Here is a 25,133-nt window from a genome sequence, read left to right on the forward strand (position 1 = left end):
ATGAAACCTGACTATTGGGTTTATTTAGGGGAAAATTTACTTATGGTCGAATATTTGACTGCTGAATTGAAATCCTTCGACTTCGAATATTGAAGTCGAAGGATTTAGCGATATTCCTACGATCGAACGATCCGAAGGATTTTAATCCATATATCGAAGGATTTTCCTTCGATCAGAATATTGTTAGGAAGCCTATAGGGACCTAACATTGGCCTCAGTAGGTCGAAGTATTTTTTAAAGAGACAGTACTTCGACTATCGAATGGTCGAATAGTCGAACGATTTTTACTTCGAATCGTTCAATTCGAAGTCGAAGTCGTAGTCGAAGGTCAAAGTAGCCTATTCGATGGTCGAAGTAGCCATATTCGACCATTCAAAATTCAAAGTATTTTTTCTTCTAATCCTTCACTCGAGCTAAGTAAATCGGCCCCTTAATGTTTAAATTATTTTCTAGTAGACTTAAGGCATGAGTATCCAAATTATGGAAAGATCCATTATCCGAAAAATCCCATGTCCATAGCATTCTAGATAACAGGTCCCATACCTGTATATATTTTTCTCCCCATTCAGAAGTACTGCAGGAATGCAGTTTTCCATACACATAGCACTGCATTCAAATACAAGCTCCCAGTTAAGAGCTAAAAAAATCCATTATGGCTCTTGTGCATGAATTTGTTCAACGGAAACTGCGGTTTAGAGGAAATTGCACAGAGAAGGTAACCGTCACTTAAAGGGATACTGTAATGGGAAAAAAAAATTTTTCAAAATGAATCAGTTAATAGTGCTGCTCCAGCAAAATTCTGCACTGAAATCCATTTCTCAAAAGGGCAAATAGATTTTTTAATATCTCACATGGGGCTAGACATATTGTCAATTTCCCAGCTGCCCCAAGTCATGTGACTTGTGCTCTGATAAACTCCAATCACTCTTTACTGCTGTACTGCAAGTTAGAGTGATATCACCCCCCTCCCTTTTTCCCACCAGCAGCCAAACAAAAGAACAATGGGAAGATAACCAGATAACAGCTCCCTAACAAAAGATAACAGCTGCCTGGTAGATTTAAGAACAGCACTCAATAGTAAAACCCCATGTCTCACTGAGACACATTCAGTTACATTGAGAAGGAAAAACAGCAGCCTGCCAGAAAGATTTTAAAATTGAATATAAAAAAATCTGTTTGGTCTTTTGAGAAATGTATTTCAGTGCAGAATTCTGCTAGAGCAGCACTATTAACTGATTCATTTGAACATTTTTTTTTTCCCCATGACAGTATCCCTTTAAGTGTTCATCCTATTTCAGCTGCAGACATCCTCTTAAATATTTCCTCTGAGAGGGGATACAACTGTTTCCCACCCTCTGTTCACCCTACAAGTTTGTAAACTACTTTTTCTTCTCTATTACAGAGAGTTTCGTTTTTACAGCGTACAAAACCCATATCATATATCAAAGCTAGAGCCTAAACAAGCCTTCAGTCTGTGGCTGGGCCTTTGAAAGATGCAGTTGTTCCTCGGCAAATCTCTTGCTTCGATAAGATGGCCATGGAAAGACATTATTGGGAAAGTCGAGGAATGAAACTGTAAGTGGGATGACAGCTGTTTCTTTGTTTTTTGGGAAGCAGACCCATTCCTCACCGGAATCATTAGTAACACTACAGACATGTAAGTTGAATGAATGGTGCATTTGTGCATTTAAAAAAGGAAATCTAACTGAATGCTGCCTGCCAAGAAATGTGGATTCATGATTTCTTGCAAACACATCACTTCAAAAGTAAGGCTGCAGTTTTACCAGATTCTGTGGAATTCACAACCCCTGTACTTGTGCGCATGACTTTGCAGAATGGTTTGTGTACACCCTCCCTTTCATTCAGAAATCATGGCTTAAGTGAAATAAAAGTAATCCATTAACAAAAATGACACCTAAAACAAGAAATTGATCCCACATCTGAACTGATTGCATTACATCAAGCATTGCTTTACTTTACAGAAGTTTTCAACTTTCATACTCAACTGTTCACAATAACAACTTTCCAAACCATTATTCCTCCTCTCTTCACGCAATATCTTTATTCTTCTAGTCTCTTTTCTCTGCATTCTATACTCTATTGTTCCATTATTTAGCCGCTTATTGTTCCCTTAAAGAAATAGGGAGTGACCATGAAATAGGCCAAATGGTTAGAAGCAAGAGGCCCACGGACTGGGCCCACCGGGAGTTTTCCTGGTATCCCGGTGGGCCAGTCCGACACTGATAACAAAGGCTGGGGTGTAGCATCTCTCTGACAATAATCTACCACAAAGGAAGCCCTTTGTTGCCTCCACACAAAAGCGGAGATTAAAGGAATAGTTCAGTATTGAAAAAAAACTAGGTAAATAGGCTGTGCAAAATAAAAAATGTTTCTAAAATAGTTAGCCAAAAATGTAATCTATAAAGGCTGGAGTGACTGGATGTCTAAAATAATAGGCAGAACACTACATCCTGCTTTACAGCTCTCTTGGTTGGTTACAAGGAGTAACCAATCAGAGACCTGAGGGGGGCACATGGCCACAACTGTTTGCTTTAGAATCTGAGCTGAATGCTGAGGATCAATTGCAAACTCTCTGGACTGTCCCATGTTACCCCCTTAAAGTTGCTGACTAACTCAGAGTTGGAGAGCTGAAAAGCAGGACGTTGTGATGTGTTCTGTTATGTTAGACATCCAGTCACTCCAGTCTTTATACATTCCATTTTTGGCTAAATAACTATTAGAATTTTTTTTTATATTGCACAGCCTATCTATTTACCCAGTTTTTATTTGTACACTGAACTGTTCCTTTAAAGGGATCCTGTCATTGGAAAACATGTTTTTTTTTAAAAACGCATCAGTTAATAGTGCTACTCCAGCAGAATTCTGCACTGAAATTCATTTCTCAAAAGAGCAAACAGATTTTTTTATATTCAATTTTGAAATCTGACATGGGGCTAGACATTTTGTCAATTTCCCAGCTTCCCCTGGTCATGTGACTTGTGCCTGCACTTTAGGAGAGAAATGCTTTCTGGGAGGCTGCTGTTTTTCCTTCTCAATGTAACTGAATGTGTCTCAGTGAGACATGGATTTTTACTATTGAATGTTGTTCTTAGATCTACCTGGCAGCTGTTATCTTGTGTTAGGGAGCTGCTATCTGGTTACCTTCCCATTGTTCTTTTGTTTGGCTGCTGGGGGGGAAAAGGGAGGGGGTGATATCACTCCAACTTGCAGTACAGCAGTAAAGAGTGATTGAAGTTTATCAGAGCACAACCCACATGACTTGGGGCAGCTGGGAAATTGACAATATGTCTAGCCCCATGTCAGATTTCAAAATTGAATATAGAAAAATCTGTTTGCTCCTTTGAGAAATGGATTAAAGTGCAGAATTCTGCTGGAGCAGCACTATTCACTGATTCATTTTGAATTTTTTTTTCCCCATGACAGAATCCCTTTTAAAGAAATTCCCCATAGTAGCTGGAGTAATGAAAAGAAATATGTAATTAGCTGCTATGGCTTGCTTTACTGAGCAACACACGTTGTAAAAAGTGTTCAAACACAGGAACATATTCTGTGAATATACATAGAAAAAGTAAACTTGTGTGATTATACAGCAGCGCCAGTAGAGCTTACAATCAGTGGCATAACTATAGAGGAAGTAGATCCTGCAAGAGTGGGGGGGGGGGGGCAGGGGGCTGGATTGAAGGGTCTGCTTCCTCTATAGCTACTCTAGTTCCAAAAAATTTGCACACCTGCTGCAAACTATTAGCAGCGGGAGCGCTTGTGTGTGGGTAGGGAGGCGGTGGCCTTTATGTAGCAGTGTGAATTCTCAATATGCCAATGCTAACAATCAAAGATTCATAACACATTCAAACACATTTGTTTCATCCAATTTCATCAACTCAGAAAAAAATTCCAGTACAAGATCTGATTTATATTGTGTATACTCACCTGCAAATGTACATAGTCATAATCTTCCATCCATCCGCTCTCATTATTCTCATATTGTCCCTCAGCTATAAACTTAGGAGGGGAAGGCAGGGGTCTTGATTGTATGCTAGCTTTTTCTGTGTCTCCTGTTTGCCCAACTGACACGTTGTTGTTGTTATTAGAAATGTGATTGCTATTGTCCTGCAAATCACTCAGGGAAAGATCATGTGTGGCCCTTTTAAAAAGTAAAGAGGCATTTCCATGTAGGAAGGAAGCCAACTGCTTAGTGTCATCAGGTATTCCCTTTGAATACATAATAAATCGCTCCAGGTCATCAGATGTGCTCTGTTTGTCAGTTGCCAGAATGTTAAAGGACCAACTACATTTGTCCAAAGCTTGGCTATGTTTAATCAGTTGCTGGTAAACCTTTTCCATCTTCTGTAGCTGTTTACTTAGTTTGGTGTGTAGAGTCCTATCAGAAGTTTGAGTTGAGTTTACTACTGCTCCTCTAGCAAACTCAAGCAATTCCTTCATTGTAGATGTCACTCCTTCCACTGCAGACTGAATGCTTTGAATGTTGGCCTCCATCTGCTCAAGGCTCCTCCAGGGACCATTTAAGAATGACATTAAGTAAGAAACTGAACTATTCATACCATGTTGTAACTTGACCAGCAGTTCCATAGCTGCTTCTAAATCAAGGTTCAGCTCTTTTCCAGCAGGTTTGGGCAAATTGACAGCAGATTGTTTAACTGGGATGGTGTCAAGTGAAGAGTTGGAGATGTTACTTCTTGTACTTCCAGTACTGGAAGCTGAGAGACGTTTGAAGTTTTCCACCAATTCATCCACAGTTTTTATCTCCCTGTCCACCTGAGGAGGTACATCATATATATAATCTGTCTCACTCTCAGTGGTTGGTTTTCCTAAATGAAACTCTCTTGGAACATCATAAACATCCTGAAGGAAGGTGCGTTCTGCAGGCTTTCTAAAACTGGGAGGTACATCATAGATCTCTTGGGAGAAGGATATATCACTACCTTTAATTGCAGTAGAAGGGATATCATAGATTTCTTCTGGGATGTTTGGCTCATGTTCATAGACAACATGAGGTATAGCTTGTAGTGGACCTTGCATTTTTTGACTTGAGAAAGCAGGTGGGAAATTATAAGGTTCTTCTCTTGTAGGACCATCTGGAACACCTTTACTGACAGATGGTGGAATATCATATATCTGTAAAAAGGTGTTGACAGTTCAGCAACATGCCAGAATTAAACAAGTCATAGTGTTATACAGCAAATGGTTTAAAAGACATTTTGTGAGATTATCAGTAAATTGGCAATCTCTAGTAAAGAAAACTTCTGTCAAACTTTCATACTAATGTTTCAATCTAAAAGCAAATCCATAATTCATTTCATACCTGACCTTATGAAACTAAGTGTCCAGTGGCTACGCATTTTAAGGTCAGGACATATGTTAATCAGTTGCTGGTAAACCTCTTCCATCCTTTGTAGCTCTTTACTTAGTTTGGTGTGTAGAGTCCTATCAGAAGCTTATGTTTTTCTCTCATTTACAGGTAAGATGAATGTGTCAGAACAGTAAATCTTAATACTGCAAGACTAGAGTGCAAAGTGTGCCAAGTTGTAGTTAAATAATAATGAATGCCAGCAGCAGCACCAAGCCAAGACTTTTTATTTTTAGGGGAGTATTTTATATACTATTTTTATATTTTAGTAAACTAGCAGTGGACAGGAAAAAAACTGAAAGTTAAAGTTATGTGTGGACTTTGACCTGTTGTGGACACCAAAGACTCATAATGGGGACTGTCAGCCAGTCTTCTCAAAAAAGGGCCAGCCGAACATTCCAAAGTAGTTCCTGCTCAACAGGATTTTTATACCATCCACTAGATGTGTAGCCAATTTTCAGCCAAATCAGTTAGGCTGATATACAATAAGCTACTGTCCATATAATGCACTAGCTGCTTTTTTCTGCTTTAAAACGTTATGTTTCTGGCATAGTAGAAAGGCAAACAACAGTTATGTCCCATGTGGCCCCCCTTAATGTTGTTGACTAATTCAGAGTTACAGAGCTGAAAAGCAGGAAGTTGTGTTCTATTATGTATTCTCAATAAACAAACTATGTTTTTTGAAAACTCTAAAGTTTTAAGCACTTTAGGCTTTTAACAATTTTTAAATAAAACTTGTTCTGAAACGTGCACCATTGGTAAGAAATGTTCATCTATGTTAAAAACTAGTGCTGCAAAACTCCTATACACATGAAACCTAGACACTCCCACTGGAGAGTGGAGTTCAGTGGGCGCAGTGAAGATATTTTAGTACCAGTACCGGTGCAGGCTGTGTACTCACAGGCATAATATCTATTTATACTACTTTATGACAAATAAAACATAAGTAGAATATTAGGACAAACTAATTTTTTTTCCATCATATTTTTTTAGCAATGAATGTAACCCTCTTCGTGGCAAGTCCTATTACTAAAAACAAATGGGCAATGACAGTAAGAATGGCATTACAGTTACCATTAAGTGAGACTGAAGCTGGTCATGTACATTTTTTTGTACACTGGGAGGGATATCATAAATCTCTTGTGTTTGTTCTCTGCTGACCATGCCTTTTAAAGCAATAGGAGGAATGTCATATACCTGCAGGAAAACAAATATTGTGTTAAACTCAACCTTTAACATTTTCATGTGGGTCAATCAACTGCTTTCAAAAGAAAACATCTAAAAAGATAATGCTCAGCCAATGAAAATAAAGGGTGAATAATTGAGAGAGATATACAGCCCAGAAATCCAGAACTGAGCAATTTATTATTTAGTAATTATGCCAGTGATTTGCAAGAATACATAAATGAGATGTGGACGACATCAGAGCTCACCCGGTTGCTGTGTCATTCCAGACACCACCATTGCGAGACTCCGGCCACTCCACGCCGATATAACTCCTTAGCACTAGAGACACCCTCATCGTTAGGCGATGTTTCGGAAATCCATTAGAGGACACAGACTGTATCTTTGAAAATCGGCTTTAATCATGCACAAACAATGGTATTTACTTAATTCTTGAATCACGTGATTCACACTGACTCTGAGGAAGTGCGAGCATTGCGGCAAGAAACGCATAAGTCCAGTACACCCACCACACTTTGTCTATACCACTGTGTGTGCATGAATAAAGCTGATTTTCAAAGATACAGTCTGTGTCCTCGAATGGATTTCCAGAACAGCGCCTAACGATGCGGGAGTCTCTAGTGCTAAGGATTTGCAAGAATACGGCAGTGACCTATGGACATTTTTTTATCATTGAATTAGAAAAATAAATCCAACCTCTGGGCTGTAATTGTTCACTAAGCATCTCGAAGGAACATCATAGATTTCCTGGGATCCTGAAGGGCCAAGGTGTCGGGGAACATCATATTCATCCTGCTGCTCTGACTTTGGTGCATCATAAACGTAAACTTGGCCAACAGGTGTAGGAAGGACAACCTGGGTTGAAAACAAGGAAACAAACAACATCAATCCACAAAAAAAAAATCTTATAACATAATGAAGACACTACTAAGTATACATAATAATAATACGTTTTTTGTAGCATTTATAGATGCAAAGGTGCCCATTATTTATACAAATTCTGGTTGGGTGGGCACCATTTCCTGGAAATGGCTGCTGCTCTATTGATTAAAGATCTCCAAAAAAATGACCTGATATTGGTTTCATGCGGAGAACAGATAAATGCTTTATTTTTATCATTGTATTATCATACACAACAGGCAAGTGATTTAACCAATTTCAAAACAGGCTCATTTATAAAATCTAGGCAAATTTGCATCTCCCAGTAACCCACAGCCCACAGCTATGATATTTTTGAGTAGCTTGAGGTAATAAAATAAAAGAAAACATCTGATTGGTTTGCCATGTCTGCAAGTTTTCCCAGCCAGATGTTTTCATCCTTTGGCTAGCACAGAATTTTTTTTTTTTAATTTGGTTATCAATTATAATATGTTTGCTTTTTCACAATTTTTTTTTATAAGTCAAATGACAGAAAGACCAGATTAATGGGGTTACTTATCCAAATGGCAAAAACATGAAAAATTCAAGTTTTTTAAATATAGAATCCAAAATTTTATTGGGGAAAAAAACTTGAATTTTTGGAGATTTATTATACCCTTAGGATGAAAACATCTGAATCCGAAAATCCTGCATCTCAGACCTGCCGAGGTTGTATATAAGTCAATGGGAGAGGTCCCTATCCTATTTGGAAGTTTCTGTGGCCTGCACTGGAATTAGCCCGAAAATCTGACTATTCAGGAAAAAGCCTGAAAATTTTTTTACTATTCTGGAAAAACTTCGGCTTTTTGCACGATTTTATCAAGTTTGTCCCCTATCCGATTAAGTAGAGCTTTTTTTTTTAATAATAAAGGTCCAATCATTTTATTTTAATACTCAGAAAAAATCGGGTTTTGATAAATATGCCTCTAAATATATATTCAAATGTATTTTTGACCTTTTTATGCACAGACAGACAGCATAGCATACTTTATACTTATCTAGTAGTACACAACAAGCTAATTGTAACTGTATACGTATGATATAAAACACAGCTTTCTCTATGGGGCTAGAAGGTGGCGACATATTATAAGCCAGAAGACTGATCTGATAACAAATCAATGAAAGCAAGGCAGGAGGAGGTGTAGGTGTTTATTTCCATTTATATTTTATTTAATTTCAATACATTTTTATTATTTTTATCAATATTTGTGTACAGACAGTTATTTCCGTCAGACAAAATTTGCATATATACGGCAGCATAAATTTTTACTGTGTCGGCAATAACATAAATCGAAAACTTAGTTTGAAACAATAGGTCTGTACTACATGATGCTTAACCAACTCAAGCGATCCGTAGTGTAATACTATCAGATCAATAATCACATTTTATTTTTTAATAGTAAAAGAAAAATAAATAATATTTCCATTTTTTTACCATGGCTGTGTAGGTCACCTGTGCATCTATCCCTTTTAACATCATATCTTACAGTCAAATTGTCATCAAATTTGCAGTAGTTTAGCCAGCACCTGCCTGGAATCTAAATCAAAGCAATTTTGCTTCATAAAAATTCAATCCACTTCATAAGATTTATTAAGACCAGTGAGCATCATACAGTATTTGAATGACACATACACCAGGCTCACAGACAGATTCTAGACTTTACACTGGTGCTACTTATTTCAAAACATCTGTGCTGTTGAACTGATCACTGTAAATAGCATGCTGTAATGTTAAATGGGGCTGCAAAGCCATTACTAAATCCAGACCCTATTTGTAAGCATGGTCTTCATTATGCAGTTAAATGCTCAGTGCTTCCCATAATGTAGGTGACAAATGTGCAATAGATTACAAAAAGCCTGCCTAATACACTTCACAGGGGCTAATTTGTCTGAATCATCGAGATCACATAAAGACATGACACAACTTGCACCTATTATCCTCAATACTCGGGACCTGGGGCTCCAAATAATTAACTCCAAATTGGTAACAAAACAACCTAATGGGTTTATTTTAAATGGGTTATATATATATATGAGTTTATGTTTATATGTTTTAGTTGACAGTATAGAGGTCCAAATTACGGAAAGAACTAGTCTTATCTGGAAAACCATAGGTAGGATAGGATAGTTTCTGGATAAAATGTCCCATACCTGTATATAAATCTCTTAAGGTCGACTCTTCAGCACCGTTTGTTTCCCTAACGTAAAGTGCTGTATAAAATTCCTTATAAATGACAAATGTTATTGCTAGAAGGTGGGGGCTCTAAACCATACCTCCCAACTGTCCTGTTATCGGGATAGTCCTGCTTTTGACAGCTCAACAGCCAGAAAAAGATACAACATTTCTAACTTAATTGGCTTTTTGTAGAAAGCCAAGAACAGCCATCAGTTGCAGCTAAAATACTTTTGTAACAATTTTGAGATAAGCAAAAAGGTAATTGTAACAATTTTGATAAGGAGGTCCCTTGGGAAAAGTTAGACTCACAGCTAAAAGGGCAATTCACCTTCATTAACAAAACTGTAATAACCGAAAAAAAAAAACCACAGAAATATGTTCAAACCTGCCAAATTTTGTAAAGTTAACATGGTAATTAGGGGGTGTGGCCACAAAAATGGACGTGGTCATAAAAATAATAATACTAAAATGTTTTTTCTACAGAAGAGTAAGCAGAAAGTACAGGTATGGGACCTGTTATCCAGAATGCTTGGGATGTTGTGGTTTTCTGGATAATGGATCCTTTCATAATTTTGATCTTCATACCTTTAGTCTACTAGAAAATCATGTAAACATTAAATAAACCCAATAGGCTGGTTTTGCTTCCAATAAGGATTAATTATATCTTAGTTTGGATTAAGTACAAGGTATTGTTTTATAACTACAAAGAAAAGGGAAATAATTTCTAAATATTAGGATTATTTGCATAAAATGGAGTCTATGGGAGACAGTCTTTCTGTAATTCGGAGATTACTGGATAACGGGTTTCCAGGTAACGGATTCCATACTTGTATTTCTTTTTACAGAAGGAGGATTTGTGATGTTTAACATGGAATAGTTCAGCAGACTGGCAAAAACATTTTAGATTTATTTTATTATTAATTTTCCATGGTTAGATGACATTCCCCTGAACAGGAATTCTGCAGAACAAAATTAAACTTCCCCCTTCCAGCCTGCTGAAAACAACATAACATATCTAGCACACACCGGGGCTTATTTATCATAAAAATTGGAGGGAAACATCACTGGAGATGTTGCCCATAGCAACCAATCAGACCATACTTTTCTTTTCTAACTTGTAGGGTGACTATTTTAATCTAATTGCTGATTGGTTGCTATGGGCAACATCACCAGTGATGTTTACCTCGAATTTTTACACACCATGATAAATAAGCCCCCCAATCGTCTTTCAAAATACTGCTATTGTTTACATATCTATAAAGATTTCCATCAATTGGGGAAAAAAAAAGATCGAAAGAATTAATGCAAAGGATGTTACGATAGCCCTAGCAACCTGAGGCCTGACATTTATTGTTGCGCTGGCAGTTGAAGTTCCAAAAATACAGCGTCTCAGGGCTATGACCCAGCGTACTAGTAGAGAGCACCGCCTGGAAAATTCCTGATGCAAGATCATGTATCTGAATCCCAAATGTTGGCTTGTCTCTCTCCCAGCTCGCACATTCCTATGCTATTCATTTCAGTACACATTAAGACTGACATATAGAGATCCTCAGCACTATGTGTGCATTGTTTTCACTTAAAAAAGTTAAACCGACCAACGCACCAAGTGTTTGTAAGGGGCTGCTGCAAAACCTATTTGGTTGATAAAATCTAAGTAGCTAATAACTGCAGCAGCAGGCAAAGCTGAACAATTAAAGAAACACCCAGGTTCCAGCCAAACTTTGAGCGGCTTTCCCAGTTTACCAAATCTGACCGTCAATTAATAGGATGAGCACTATTACTAAGAGAAACATCTTGATTTGGTTACCAAATACAGGTATAGGATCTATTATCGAGAATGCTCGGGAACCTGGGATTTTCAAAAATGGGGATCTTTCTGCAATTTGGATTACCAGATCTTAAGTTTGCTAAAAATCATTTAAAGGGAAACTAAAGTCTAAAATAGAATAATGCTAGAAATGCTGTATTTTGTATACTAAACATAAACATGAACTGCACCAGAAGCCTAATTAAACAAATTATTTATGCTTTCAAAGCTGGCCACAGGGGGTCACCATCTCGTAACTTTGCTAAACATTTTTGCAAGACCAAGACCATGCACATCCTCATTGTGGTCTGGGCTGTTGCTTAGGGATTGTCATAAATTATCAAAACAGCACAAGTCAAACAATATAATCCTATCTGCCTTAGAAGCAGATACAGCAAGACTTGTTAATAATCAGAATTTGCAGACTGCCCTGGGTCCGGTGTTGTCATGTAATCTAATGTGGATTTTATAGTTTTTTAGATTGTTTAACACAAAATTTCTCTAACTCTCCAGAACCACTGGCTGCAGCAAAAAAAAATCCTCCATATAGAATCCTAGTTTATCTGTTTAAATCTGGCTCCATGATCTTTGTCCCTGCAGCTGGAGTTGGAAACATTAAAAAGGATGTAAAGGCAAAAATAAAATACCATCTATTACCTGAAAAATAAACCTATCCCGAATATACTTCAGTTAAAAAATCTGTACAGTTTTCATAAGAAACCTGACTGTATGCAGTGAAATTCCCCCTTCATTTACTTGCTCTGACTGCTGCAGATATGAATCTCTACACATTCACAGGCTGCTCTACAGGGAAACAAACAAAGTTAGGAACTGTCTGAGGATTCCTATCCTCAGCAGTCAGAGCAAGTAAATAAAGAGAAAATTTCAGTGCATACAGTCAGGTTTCTTATAAAAACGGCAGACATTTTTTTAATTGAAGTATATTGGAGAAAGGTTTCTTTTTCATTAAAGAAATTAAAAATGGGTTTTTCTTTTAGCCTTTACATCCCCTTTAAAAATGAAGGGGGGGTTATTTAATAAAGTCCGATTTATTTCTGGTTGGAGGTTGGAGGTTGGAGGAAAAAACTTCAGAAAACAAAGGCAATTGATAGATATCCTTACCTGCACTGGGTTTCGTACAGTAATACAAAGAGTACACGGTTTTCAGGCATCAAAAAGATTGTTTTCCCACCAACTTGGATTCATGCAGCTTAATTACGATCAAGTAAAAGGTACTGTTTTATTTTTAAAGAAAAAATCAAATAATTTGAAGTAATTTGAATTTAAATTAATTTGAATTAATTAAAATTATCTGCTTAAAATTGACACAATGAGGCATGCAATGAGGTCAAATACTTTTGAGAGAAGGTAAAGGTTGAAGAATAAGTGACCTGGGAGTTTGTGGTTAAAACTGGTACATGGACAAAGATGTACTGTACATGAGAATTTTATTATAATTTTAGTGACAATTATGAAACCATTGTATTTAAAAGACTGTTTTAATTCTTTATGTCTGCGATATTTACTTTGTTCTGGAGAGCTGCACAGCAGCACTAACAACACAGATAATGAGAACAGAGTGCTGGGTACAAAGAAGAGCTGACCCCACTAAACAAAAGGAGAGGAAATAGCTGTGAGACACACATCTCTGGGGCGGTATACAGTAACTGCCAGCTGAAAGGTCAGTCTAAGAGCAAAAAGTCAACCCTTCCCCCATTTCCCATTATTTAGAACGGTGCTGGGAAAATGAGGCACTTAGGTATTGTTCTGCAGGGTTTAGTGAGAAACAGAAAATATTGCACTTTATCATACTTTATGATAATACAATGTAACATAGTATAGTCCCGACTTCACCTCTACTGGCACTTTTCTCCTGAAGGCAGTTCCAAAATGTAACGTGTTTTGAAGCTAGATGTTGGTAGGTATTCAATAGAATATGATCAATAGTGAGGGGTGGGAATCCTTCAGACAGCCTACAGGAGAGTCCCACCAGTTTTCGGTTTGATGTTCAGAAAAATAACAAACTGGCTTTAGACATTTGGTCTAATGCAAGTAGGAGTGCTACCTGTCCGGATTTCCAAATAAGGAAATCTGGACAGGACATTGAAAATAATTACATGGCAATCTGTCAATCACCATGGCATCAGTCCCGCCCCGAACATCACCAGTCCCGCCCCTGGTGTCACTGGTCCCGTCCCACCATCACCGGCCACGCCCCACCTACTGCGTCATCTGCTCAGCCCCTCTGCCCGTTTTCCAGCCCCAGCAAAGGGGCAACCCTAAATGCAAGGAGTGTTAAGTTTATACATAACAAACCCTATGACGAGGATGTCTAGAGCATTACTATCATTAATAACTGAACTCACTGCAGTAAATGTCACTGTCTGATGAACAAATACAGAGGCACAGCATTTGATATTCAGTTTTCACCTGTATGAATCAATGTTTGCAAGATCTGGTTCACCTGAATCTTTACACTTTGTCCAAGTCAAATCAGCATCCTTGTTGTTGCTATGTGACTTTGCTGGGCTGGGCACCATCTAGGCACAGATTTGTTGACATATTTCTCAATGGTCCAATTATTGTTATAGTTTTTAATAGGCAAATTGGTGTTTGGTTCAGCATAATTTCTGGCGGAGGATTTGGTATTCAGCTGAATCCAAATATTGTGGATTTCGGCATCTGGGAATTGCCCTTATTGATGATCTCATACAGCTTTGATAGGAGCTAACCAACCAATTCCCAAATATTTCCACCCTGAAAAGAGTGCTCTATGTTCCCTGATAATGTCAATAGAAGGGAAAAATATAAGTATTGCAGGAATACTGAGGTTGAATCACAAGAGCTGCAGTATGGCCTGGGCATCAAAATTCCTCCCACTTTGGCAATAAAATTGCTAAGAATATGTTAAGGCACAAATATGTCTGTTATGTCAGTCTGCACCTGGTATTGTATGCTGTTGCTGGACTGAATGGAAACTACACTTAAGGGTCTATTTATAATGCTCTATAAAAAGTTTAGTGAAGTCATATGAAAAATTCTTTGTAGTTTTGTTTATCATTGGCTGAGCTTTCAAAGTAGCAACATCCTTTTAATATATAGCATGCCTTATGGAAACATCAGTATTTCAGAAGTGACATAAAGTTTATTTGGATTAACAGAAAATATGCATAATAACAAAATTAGACAGGTGCATACATTTGGGCACCTCAACACAGACATTACATCAATACTTAGTTGAGCCTCCTTTTGCAAATGTAACAGCAAATGTTATGTATGGATTTCCAAATGCAGAGACACGGATAATGTATTCCCAAAGATCCTTTCCATTCTGTTACTACATGGTCTAATTTTAATATCTACTTGATTTTGAAAAGCCCTTCTCTTTAGAAATCAGGTCTCAATACAGATACAATTTTCATAGTCATTTAAAAATTCAGCAGAGCTTCTGTCATGCTCAGGATTACATTGTCCTTTGCAAAAGAGCTGGGCACAGACACTAAGCTTATGCCCAATGCCTGCCAGACCCGCAGTGCCCATCTGCATGGGATGCATGTCCAATCATAATTAGGAGTCATTTAGAATAAGTGGCCTGTCAGCTCCATGTTGCCTTCCAGGACAGCAAACAAATTTTATCCATTTTCCTTGGAAAATACACTTGTCTATAATATTAGTGGCTTAAATTCAGCATGACAGTCAATTAACCAGCCAACAAATATATATCATAATAAAGGACCGTATAATATTGGTTTATACATATCATAAATATTTCCCTTTAAAGGGGACTTATTGTGTAAACAAGAATGTGCCAGTGCCTTATACTCCTCTAAATATACACATCTAAATATAGAAGGAATGTGCTTAAAAAATTTATTTTTAATTTGTTGAAAATGTCTACAAAAACTAGTACCACCTATCTGTTCCACTTCCTACTGTCTCCTTTCCCAAGCTGTGCAACAGAGCTGCAGCACTCAGCACACTGCATTTTAGGGCAGGAACCAATTAGTAGCTAGAGAGACATGAAAGGGAACTGAAGCATGCATTTTATAGTATGAAAGCAGGGTTGTGACTGGCTATACCCCTCCTACTATGCTTCTGGTAGGGGACCATTCCCTACAGGAAATCCTGTGCTGCACGGCCCAAACCCGGGAGCGGGTTTGGGCCGGCGGGGGCCCATGAGGGTTTTTTTCACAGTGTCTGCCGGCACAGTCCGTCCCTGGGACCATTAGAACATGACCACCCCTCATATGAAACACAGAGACCATAGCAGATCTATGGGTAGTTCCAATAAAGGGGCCAAATTTAAAGTAAATGATAATTTTTAGTACAGAGTGAACAACACCACATAGTATAGTTACAGTATAGTTACTACCAACAGGATTAGGGGGATATCTACTTTAAAGGATAACTAAACCCCTCCTAATGTGAAAAGCCCCATCCACTACCCTCTATATTGCCCCCTCCCTGCTTCCTCCCTGCATAGTGCATTAGTGAAAAATGTGTCCTAATTGTGAATCTCATGTAGAGTAGCTCAGGGCACCATCTTATGCATCTTTGGATCCTCTTCCTTCCCTTCGGCCATTTACTGTGAGACACCATTCTTTGATGCTTTGTGTCTGTCTCACAAAAAATAATACAGGTTCTACAAAAAAAAGGCTAATAACTTAAAAACTGTAAAATATAAATAATGAGGACCATTTGTAAAGTTGATAGGAACGGAATTCTATAATATACAAAAAAATACCTCAAATGTATAACACCCCTTCAAGTGCTATGTGGTACTATAAGACACAGTAAGATGGAGGTCCCAGCCCTAAAGAGCTTACAGTTTAAAGCCCTTGGTTTGCCCCAAACAAGTCACTTACCCCCATATGTAATATAAGGCACTATGTTTGCCCAGGAACCATAACCCATATCAACCAATAAGATGTTGGCATTTGAACACGTGACCAGTAAATACTACCTGCTGATTGGGTGCTATGGGCTACAGCCCCTGGGCAAACTTAGTGCCTTTTATTACATACTGTAACCTCAATTGTGCTTTAAAGGGATTATCCAGCATCACATACTATAATAAAAAATATATTTCTAATAAAGAATATACAAATCTCCAACATTTACAAGCGAGGATCCCACTTTTATGGAAAGATGGAACTTTATTCTAAAACGTACATCATTTGACCTTATGAGCCTCATTATTATGGATCACAAATCTCAATTAGACAAGATTGAAGGTGAACGTAATAACATCCAAGAGAATTTGGAACCAATTAAAAATGTGAGGGAATACCAAGAACAAGCTAAACAACTACAAAACAAATTAACATCTATGGAGAAAGAAATTATCGAAAGAAAACGTTCCAAATATTGGAGAGATAAAAATATACCTGATAATCCCAAAATAAAAACAACAAATGATTCAAATAATTACCAGAAAAATTACCAGAAAAATTATTATAAAATCAAATTATAATCAACCAAGGAATTATTATAAAACGCACTCGACAATAGATGAGAGACCTAGGTTAAATTTCCATAAACATTATCAGAACAATGACATATACTACAAACCAAGGATTCCGTATCATCATAAATCAAACACATTGAATGAAACCACATGGATTTTCAAAGAAGGAAAGAAAAAGACAGAGAGAAGAGGGAATATCAAGGGAGAAGGGATGATGTATTAACAGGGACACCAAACAAGAAACAAAAAATTATAAGGGAAGAAAACGAGGAAAGAGAGGAGGGAGACGACTTGAGAAACAAAAGAACATCAGACAGAAGGAAGATGTGGATCCCCTTTTAGGAATTTACAATCTCTCAGAAAAGACTCTCACTTCCAATCAAGTCAAAGTATTAAAGAAAGGATTAAAATATGTCCCCAGTAACTAATTGAGTAAATTCCAAACCTACATAGACACTCATAAATGTATTAGAAAATTAAGCTTGAAAAAATAATTTATGAACCATCACAATATCCACACAAATATACTATTCCAGCATACATACCTGAAACCAAAATCCACTTCCAACCCCTCCTTTGCTAACAGACACTTTATCAATACATTCAGTATACATCTAGTATTAGAGGATCTTGACAAAATGGAAATTAACAAACGTAAAACAAATAATCTAACAAGGGCTGAGAAGAATGCACTTAAAGAACTACAGGATGATAAAACAATAGTAATTAATCCAGCAGATAAAGGAGGTGGAATAGTGATAATGAAGAGAGACTACTACATTAATGAAATTCAAACACAGCTATCAGATGAACAAACCTATAAAAAATTAAAACAGAATCCAACTACTATCTACAAAAAAGAACTCTTAAATATTCTAAATGATGCTAAAAAACAGGAAATCCTAACTAAGCAGGAATATACATATTTAAATAACAATTTTCCCAGGATTCCAGTAATTTATACATTACCGAAAATCCATAAAAATCAAAGAGAACCTCCTGGACGTCCCATTATTTCGGGATGTGGCTCACTCACCTCCAATCTTTCAGAATATATTGATCAATTTCTACAACCCTTAGTATAAAAACTCCCTTCCTATCTGAAGGATTCTATAAATACAATTGAATTTATAAGTAATTTTCCATGGGAACCTGGATACATTCTAGGTACATGTGACGTGACATCTCTTTACTCTATTATAGATCACAGTCAGGGAATTTCCGCTGTGAAATATTTTTTGGATGAAGACAATACACTTGAAAATGAAGAAAAATAATTTTTACTAAAAAGGTTGAGAAAAAATTATTTCTGGTTTGAAGGGGATTACTATTTGCAGAACAAAGGGACAGCTATGGGAACGAAATTTGTGCCCAGTTATGCGAATTTATACATGGGCTTTTGGGAAAAATCTGCAATAACACCTTTATTATCAAATAACTCAGGTCTATTAACATGGAAACGCTTCATAGACGATTGTATATTCATCTGGAAAGGCACTGAAACAAAATTGACTGAACTCATAATGGAATTAAATATGAACAATTTTAATATAAAACTAACCAGTCAATACAGTACAGAAAGGATACATTTTTGTTAACAAAGGCAAACTAGAGACAAGTTTATATAGAAAACCGACTGACTGCAATGGATTTATCCTAAATAATAGTTGCCACCACAAAAAGTGGCTTAACAATATTCCTTACGGCCAATTTAATAGGATAAAAAGAAACTGTAGCCGACAAGAAGACTATGAAAAAGAATGTCAAACACTAACAACCCATTTCCTGGAAAAAGGATACAAAGAAGAACAAATCAAAAAGGCAAAGGAGAAATGTGATACAAGAAATCGAAAAGAACTATTAAACAGCAACAAGGAAGGAAAAAGGAACCTAGATTTGTCAGAAAAAATACCATTCATAACTACATATAATGAGTCGAATAAAAGAATGGAAAAATTATAAAGAAACATTGGCAACAAGACAAAGACTTACAAACATTTCTATCAGATCATCCATTTGTAATATACAAAAAACCAAAAACAATAAAACAGATGTTGGTACCCAGTTGTCTCCCAAAAAAAATAGAAAACACAGCAATAGCAGGAATATTTTTCAATGAGAATAATAAAGGATTTTATCCATGTCATGCATGTAAAGCTTGTAGAACATGCAAGAGACAAAATAAAAAGATACCATTGTTCAAATCAAATATAACCAAAGAGGAATTCAATATAAAAACTACTATAACATGCAATAGTAAAAATGTAATTTATCTATTAGAATGTCTGTGCAGTTTACAATATGTAGATAGAACCAATAGATGTCTAAAGACACGGATTAGGGAACATGCCAATAACACTAAAAAAGGTTTGATGACCCACAGTGTGTCAGCACATTTTAAAAATTCACACAATTCTGATCCATCATTATTATCATTTATGGGAATTGCCCAAAAACAACCATAATGCCGTGGTGAAGATATCGTACAATCAATTTCCAAAGAGGAAACGTACTGGATCCACAGATTAAAAACACTAACTCCACATGGACTTAATATTGATATCGATTTACATTGTTTTTTAAAATAATAAAAACTAATTTTTTAAATTAATTAAACATACTATGTTTTTTAATTCATCACAACTGTGTTTTAAAATGTTTAATCATGTATTTATCACATAAGTGTATAATTGATCAATTAAATGTTAATTGCAACAACCTGCTACAACCCTTTAAATAACAATGAGAGGTTGTATGGGTAACTACCCCTGATGAAGTATTATATACGAAACGCGTTGGGTTTTTATGGAAGAATAAACGTTTATTTATTTATTTATTTAATTCCCAAATGAAGCGTCTCTTTATTGAACAAGAAAGTGTGCACTACTACTCCCACGGAACCATAATTCACCAAGGTTTCGCTGAGTTCAAACAGTAGCGAGCTGAATAAAAGCAATCTGAGACCGGAACTGCGGGGAAAGAAGCTCCACGAGGCAGACAACCCCCCTCCCTGGGAAGACGGAATGACAGCCTTCATATAGTTAACGCGGAGCTGCAGGAAATGGCATCTAACTAAACATAGCGATAGTAAAGCCTTACATCATGTAAGTACAAGCCCAGTGCAGGCCATTTGAAAATCTTATCTGTACTTCACTATGTGCAGTTTCTTTTATTAGATACAATCCCAGAGGAGATCCGCATCATATATATGTATACAGGCGCTACTATTTTACATTGAATGTGAGTAGTTCCAATTAGATTAACCATCTAATTTACACCAACAATATTACACTATAGCATTTCTTTTTTGCAGACATAAAGAAGCGCAAGAGCGCACCTGCCATTCTATACTTAGTGTTTCATATATGGTTATATATTTTAAAGCTATATACAAAGTTCATTGAAACACTCACTGTAACTCACTGCAACATGCTGTCATAGAGCATTGCTGGTGGAAGACGGGAAAAGTTATAGGTCTATTAACAGCATTGTTTTTAGTTGTGAAAGGGTCCACAAAGCAGGTGTTTATTTTTGAATTAAAGGCCTGAAGGCAGGAACATCACATTAGAGGTTTATATTTTATGCACCAATTTGATTTATTCATTATTCATGTATTTGTATAGCGCTCCTTGAGGGCAAAGCACTGTACAGCAAAACAATAAATTAGTATTGACAAACAAGGGGTCATTGAAGTAAAAAGTTACAATAGGCGCATTATTAGAAATACAATTCACATAAATATAATATATAATTAAAATACAGATTAAGTGCTCATTGTCAAGGAAACAAAAAGCTAGAGGAGATAGCTTGGGAGTGCATGCAAACAAGATCCACTTGTGGGGCTGGGTGATAGCTCTATCCAAAACATCCAAACAGTCCACTCTGGTCACGTGGGTAAAACAAATACTAAACTTGGAGGTGCATGAGTTTGGTGCTAGTTTGGATAGAAAAGTTGTATGGAACAATTGTATAAAAATCTTCTTTTATTAAATCTTCTTTAAAAGCACACAAAAATCCAAATGAGCAGAGCAGGGGAGTGCATGGCTCAATGCGTTTCGTGACTACAGCGGCTTACAGTCTAAATGGGAGGGTAACATACGGACACAACTCGTAGGGGTATTTAGGTGCTGTAGGTTACAGTTTGTTACACTGTTATATAAGTGCCAGTTCCCATTTCAGGTGTTATCCAGGTGCTCCCAGAGGTAGTCTTTGAGTTTTATTTTAATAACAATGAAGGAGGATTCTCTCCACAGAGATTCGGGAATGGCATTCCAAATATAAGGAGTCGCAAGAGAGAAGTGTACGTGATACGTGAACTAGCAGTAGTGGTGGGGGGTGCAACCAAGCAGTTGCTCTGAGAGGAGCGGAGGTTTTAGCCAGGAACATACAAGAGATGAGATATAGTTAAGTGCAGAGGAATGAAGGTCTTTGAAGGTTATGAGGAGGAGTTTATAAGTTAGGAAGCCATGCTAAGGACTTCAGCAGGGGAGGGGTCTGTACCCTTCTGGATGAGAGGAGGATAATTCTGGCAGCAGTGTTTAATACAGACTGTAGGGGGGGGGGAGATGGGCATTTGGGAGGCCAGTTAGTAGAAGATTACGGTAATCTAGTCTGGATAGGATGAGAGCATGCATGAGCATCTTGGCTGTAGCAGGTGAAAGGAAGGGACGGATTTTGGCAATATTGCTTAAGAAAAAGTGACAGGTTTTGACAGTGGCGCTAATATGATCAGAGAAGGAGAGAGGAGTCAAAGATTACCCCCCAGACTGCGTGCTGAGTTGACAGGGTTAATGAGCATGCCATCAATAGAGATAGTAAAAAGGGAAGTAGGACAAGGCTTAAGTGGAAAGATGATTAGTTCAGTTTTTGTTAGCTTGAGTTTGAGGTGGCGCTGGTTCATCCAATTTGAGATAACTAGGAGGCAGTTAGAGATTTGAGCCTCTGTTTCAGCTGTTAATGTTAATGTTAATATATTTGGATATCATCAACATACAGATGATAATTAAAGCCAAATGATTGGTTGAGATCTCCCAAAGACAGAGTGTACAGGGAGAACAACAGCGGACCAAGTACAGAGCCTTGCGGCACTCCCACATTAAGTGGAACTGGAGATGAGGTGTTGTTAGCCTCAACACCTCAGACAGTGAATGTTCGGTTAGAGAGGTAAGAAGAAAGCCAAGATGCAGCCTGGTTACGGATGCCAAGCAAATACAGAATCTGCATCAGGAGAGAGTGGTCAACTGTATCAAATGCAGATGATAGGTCAAGGAGGATAAGGATGGAGAAGTGACCTTTGGCTTTGGCAACCTGAAGATCATTTGTAACTCTACACAAAGCAGTGTATTTGTGTATAAGTTTCTAGTCTATTTTTTCATAGAATCATATGAATATGTTTTTATATGGTCCCTGAAATCCTCTGTGCCATATAATATTCTTATATTTTACAGTAGGGTGTGCATTATTCACTATACAGTATATATTAATTTTAATTCCATGCAATTACCAATTGAGTCTACCAATTTGTGTGTAGGCAAAATGCAGACAAAAAGAACCATTGCTTACTTTAAAAAGGTAACTCATTAAAAGTTAGACTGTACCTTCCCAGGCATCTTTCTGACTTCTGCTCCACTCATATCCATGGATGGTGGTACTTGATATATTTCCTGTGAAGTGGTCATTGAAGGTGGAACCTGATATATGTCTAGTACTGTTCCAGAAGAGGATGGGACTTGATAAACATCCTGAGGCTGAGGAGGGTTTATAGATCCCACTGGAACTTGGTAGAGCTCCTGAGGTTGGTTCATAGATGGTGGAACCTGATAGATGTCTTGTATTTGGCTTGGAAACTGGTGCTGAGCAGGCTGGCTCTGGTATACGGTGACTTGTTTTGATGGTGTTATTTGACCTGGATGTGGTGACCCCTGAGGGTTCTGATAGAGCTCCTCTTGCCCCTTAGAAGGTGCTGGCATCAAATACACATTTTCTCCACCTGGACTCTGGTAAACAGAATGCATTGGTGTATACTGATTTAATGATGTGACCACATTATAGACTCCCTGGTGTTGATAACTTAGTGGAGTTTGGGGTGGCTGTTGCTGTGCTTGCTGCTGAGGCTTCTGCTGGCACTGGTCACCAGAACCCTGTTTCTTGTCATATATTCCCACCAGAATTTTCAGCCTGTTCCCTGGGACAATTCCCTGCCTTCCATGTAAAGAACATAGCCACCAACCTTCAAGACCCTGAGTGTTTCGTTCAAGGACTGTCATGATATCCCCCTTGCGAAAAGACAGCTCGTCTGGTGACTCAGACACATTATCATAAAGAGCTTTGGCCAAAACATTCTGCAAGAAAAGAAAATAATTGAATCTATCTACCCTTAGTTTGGAAAGCATTTCATTTTTACAAATATGTTTTCAGGAAATGTATTTGTAATATTAATCACAACATTCTAATCCCACAAGTATGCAAAAAGAACCCCAAACTGAGCAGAAATTATTGGTGGTTTACACAGTGTGAGTGAGGAATTTAAAATATTTTCAGCTAGGATACAGAGGTCAAAATAATCAAGTTCAAAGGCATTCAAAATAATCCTTCTGTTTAAGAGAGCAGGCAAGTAGTAACCCTGTGTGCCCAGAATGGAACAAAGAACTAACCGCGGCTAGTGAATAAATTGTCTAGGTGACGTTTATTATCACTGATGCTTTAGCTCATTGCCCTGATTTAACTTAGAAAAACAATACCTTTAAAATAGAATAATAAAACTCAAAGTTACCCTTACCCCTCTATAAAAAAAATAATTACAGTAAATGGCAAAAATCGTTTGACATGGAAAAGCCACTCTTGATAAACAGACAGCTTACTAAACATCCTGCAAATCACTGAAAAATTCTAAAGTTTATTGATTCACCTAAAATTCTTATTTAGTGGCTGGACTGAACTAAAAATATTGACTTCTACAAGTAGATAGACCAAGGACTAGATCAGTTTTCAGTGGATCAAAGCATGGATAGAGAGCATGCACACTGATCACTTTCAATAGTTCAACTAAATCTAAATAATATATTGATATACAGAACAAAGTGCTTGTAGCCTTGGGTCACGATAATATTTTGCTACATTATATTCACTTGCAGGTTTAGAATAACACTAAAACGGTGTGCATATAATAACTTCTAGCATGTTATCACTTATAAATGTGAATGGAGGCTGGCAATATGCTTACACTGGCAGCAGAACTTTCCACTGGGCTCCTTAAAACTTGTGTGGTCATTAATGCGTTGTTTTGTTCTCACTATGGAGGATGCCTCTGCTGATGTAAGCATTGGGTCAGCTACTGTATATAGAATTTAATATTAAAATGAATATGAAAAAAAAGTTCTGTGCTCTGAGCAGATTACACTCTCCAATGATATTAAATGGTACAGACGGTTCCCAATACATAATCACAAGACTCACAAGTTCTGGAAGGGGCCCTGGAAGGGTGCACTTCAGCAAGCGGAGCCGTATTGTTGCAGAGCAGGCACTCAAAGAGCAATTTTACAAACAGACGTGTAAAATGTTTTTTTAGGTACACATGGAGGTAGCCTTACACGTTTTGTGTTCTAAAACCACGTCTGATTTTTGAGTGCCTGCTCTGCAACATTATGGTCAGATTACTCTCTTCTCTGGGATTTCTTCAACTTTTTACTGTGTTATTAAGATTGAATCTGGGTGGGTTTATAGCTCTGTGATGCATAAAACTGGTTTAGACTCAAGTATTCTTCTCATAATTAAAGTCTTCTACTGTTAGAAGTAACAGAATAGCATTAAAGGTTATGTTAATGTTAAAGTATGTTAAAGTATGTTGTATAAGACATTGTACAACAGCAAGAAGCATTGATTCTTCCTTGGTGCACTGCCCTTAAACCAAAGCACCTGAAACTGACACACACTTCTAAGATATTTTTTGTGCAAATGTTATTGTCTCTAAATTGCAAGATGAAGATGTACGACAGAGCTATCGTGGGTGTGATTGAACCAGGGCATGTGCCCGCCCGGTGCCTGCCACTGGTTTGATCCACCACGATGTCTGCTGCTGGAGGGGGGTGGGGTTCTGGGGGGCCTGGATGCATGGCTTTTAGTACCCCTTTTAGTAAAACAATAACTTTAAATTATCATAACTTTTAGGATCCCATTCTCAGCCTCAAAACTATAG

The 25,133-nt window shown here is 37.4% G+C and overlaps 1 protein-coding gene across 3 annotated transcripts in view; it reads right to left on the reverse strand.

Annotated features, from left to right (window-relative positions):
- bcar1.S (BCAR1, Cas family scaffold protein S homeolog) overlaps positions 1–25,133 on the reverse strand; it is a 113,728-nt gene that overhangs the window by 14,659 nt on the left and 73,936 nt on the right. For 2 of the 3 annotated variants that reach the window (XM_018260436.2, XM_018260435.2), the window contains exons 2-5: positions 22,537–23,280; positions 7,268–7,426; positions 6,461–6,583; positions 3,949–5,154 (exon numbers count right to left, since the gene is read on the reverse strand). In XM_018260436.2, the coding sequence (XP_018115925.1) occupies positions 3,949–5,154; positions 6,461–6,583; positions 7,268–7,426; positions 22,537–23,280 (2,232 nt within the window). The remainder of the gene's footprint in view (positions 1–3,948; positions 5,155–6,460; positions 6,584–7,267; positions 7,427–22,536; positions 23,281–25,133) is intronic. The other variant, XM_018260437.2, reaches the window with a different exon arrangement.

The sequence above is a fragment of the Xenopus laevis genome, chromosome 4S (assembly GCF_017654675.1).
Source record: "Xenopus laevis strain J_2021 chromosome 4S, Xenopus_laevis_v10.1, whole genome shotgun sequence".
Lineage (NCBI taxonomy): Eukaryota > Metazoa > Chordata > Amphibia > Anura > Pipidae > Xenopus > Xenopus laevis.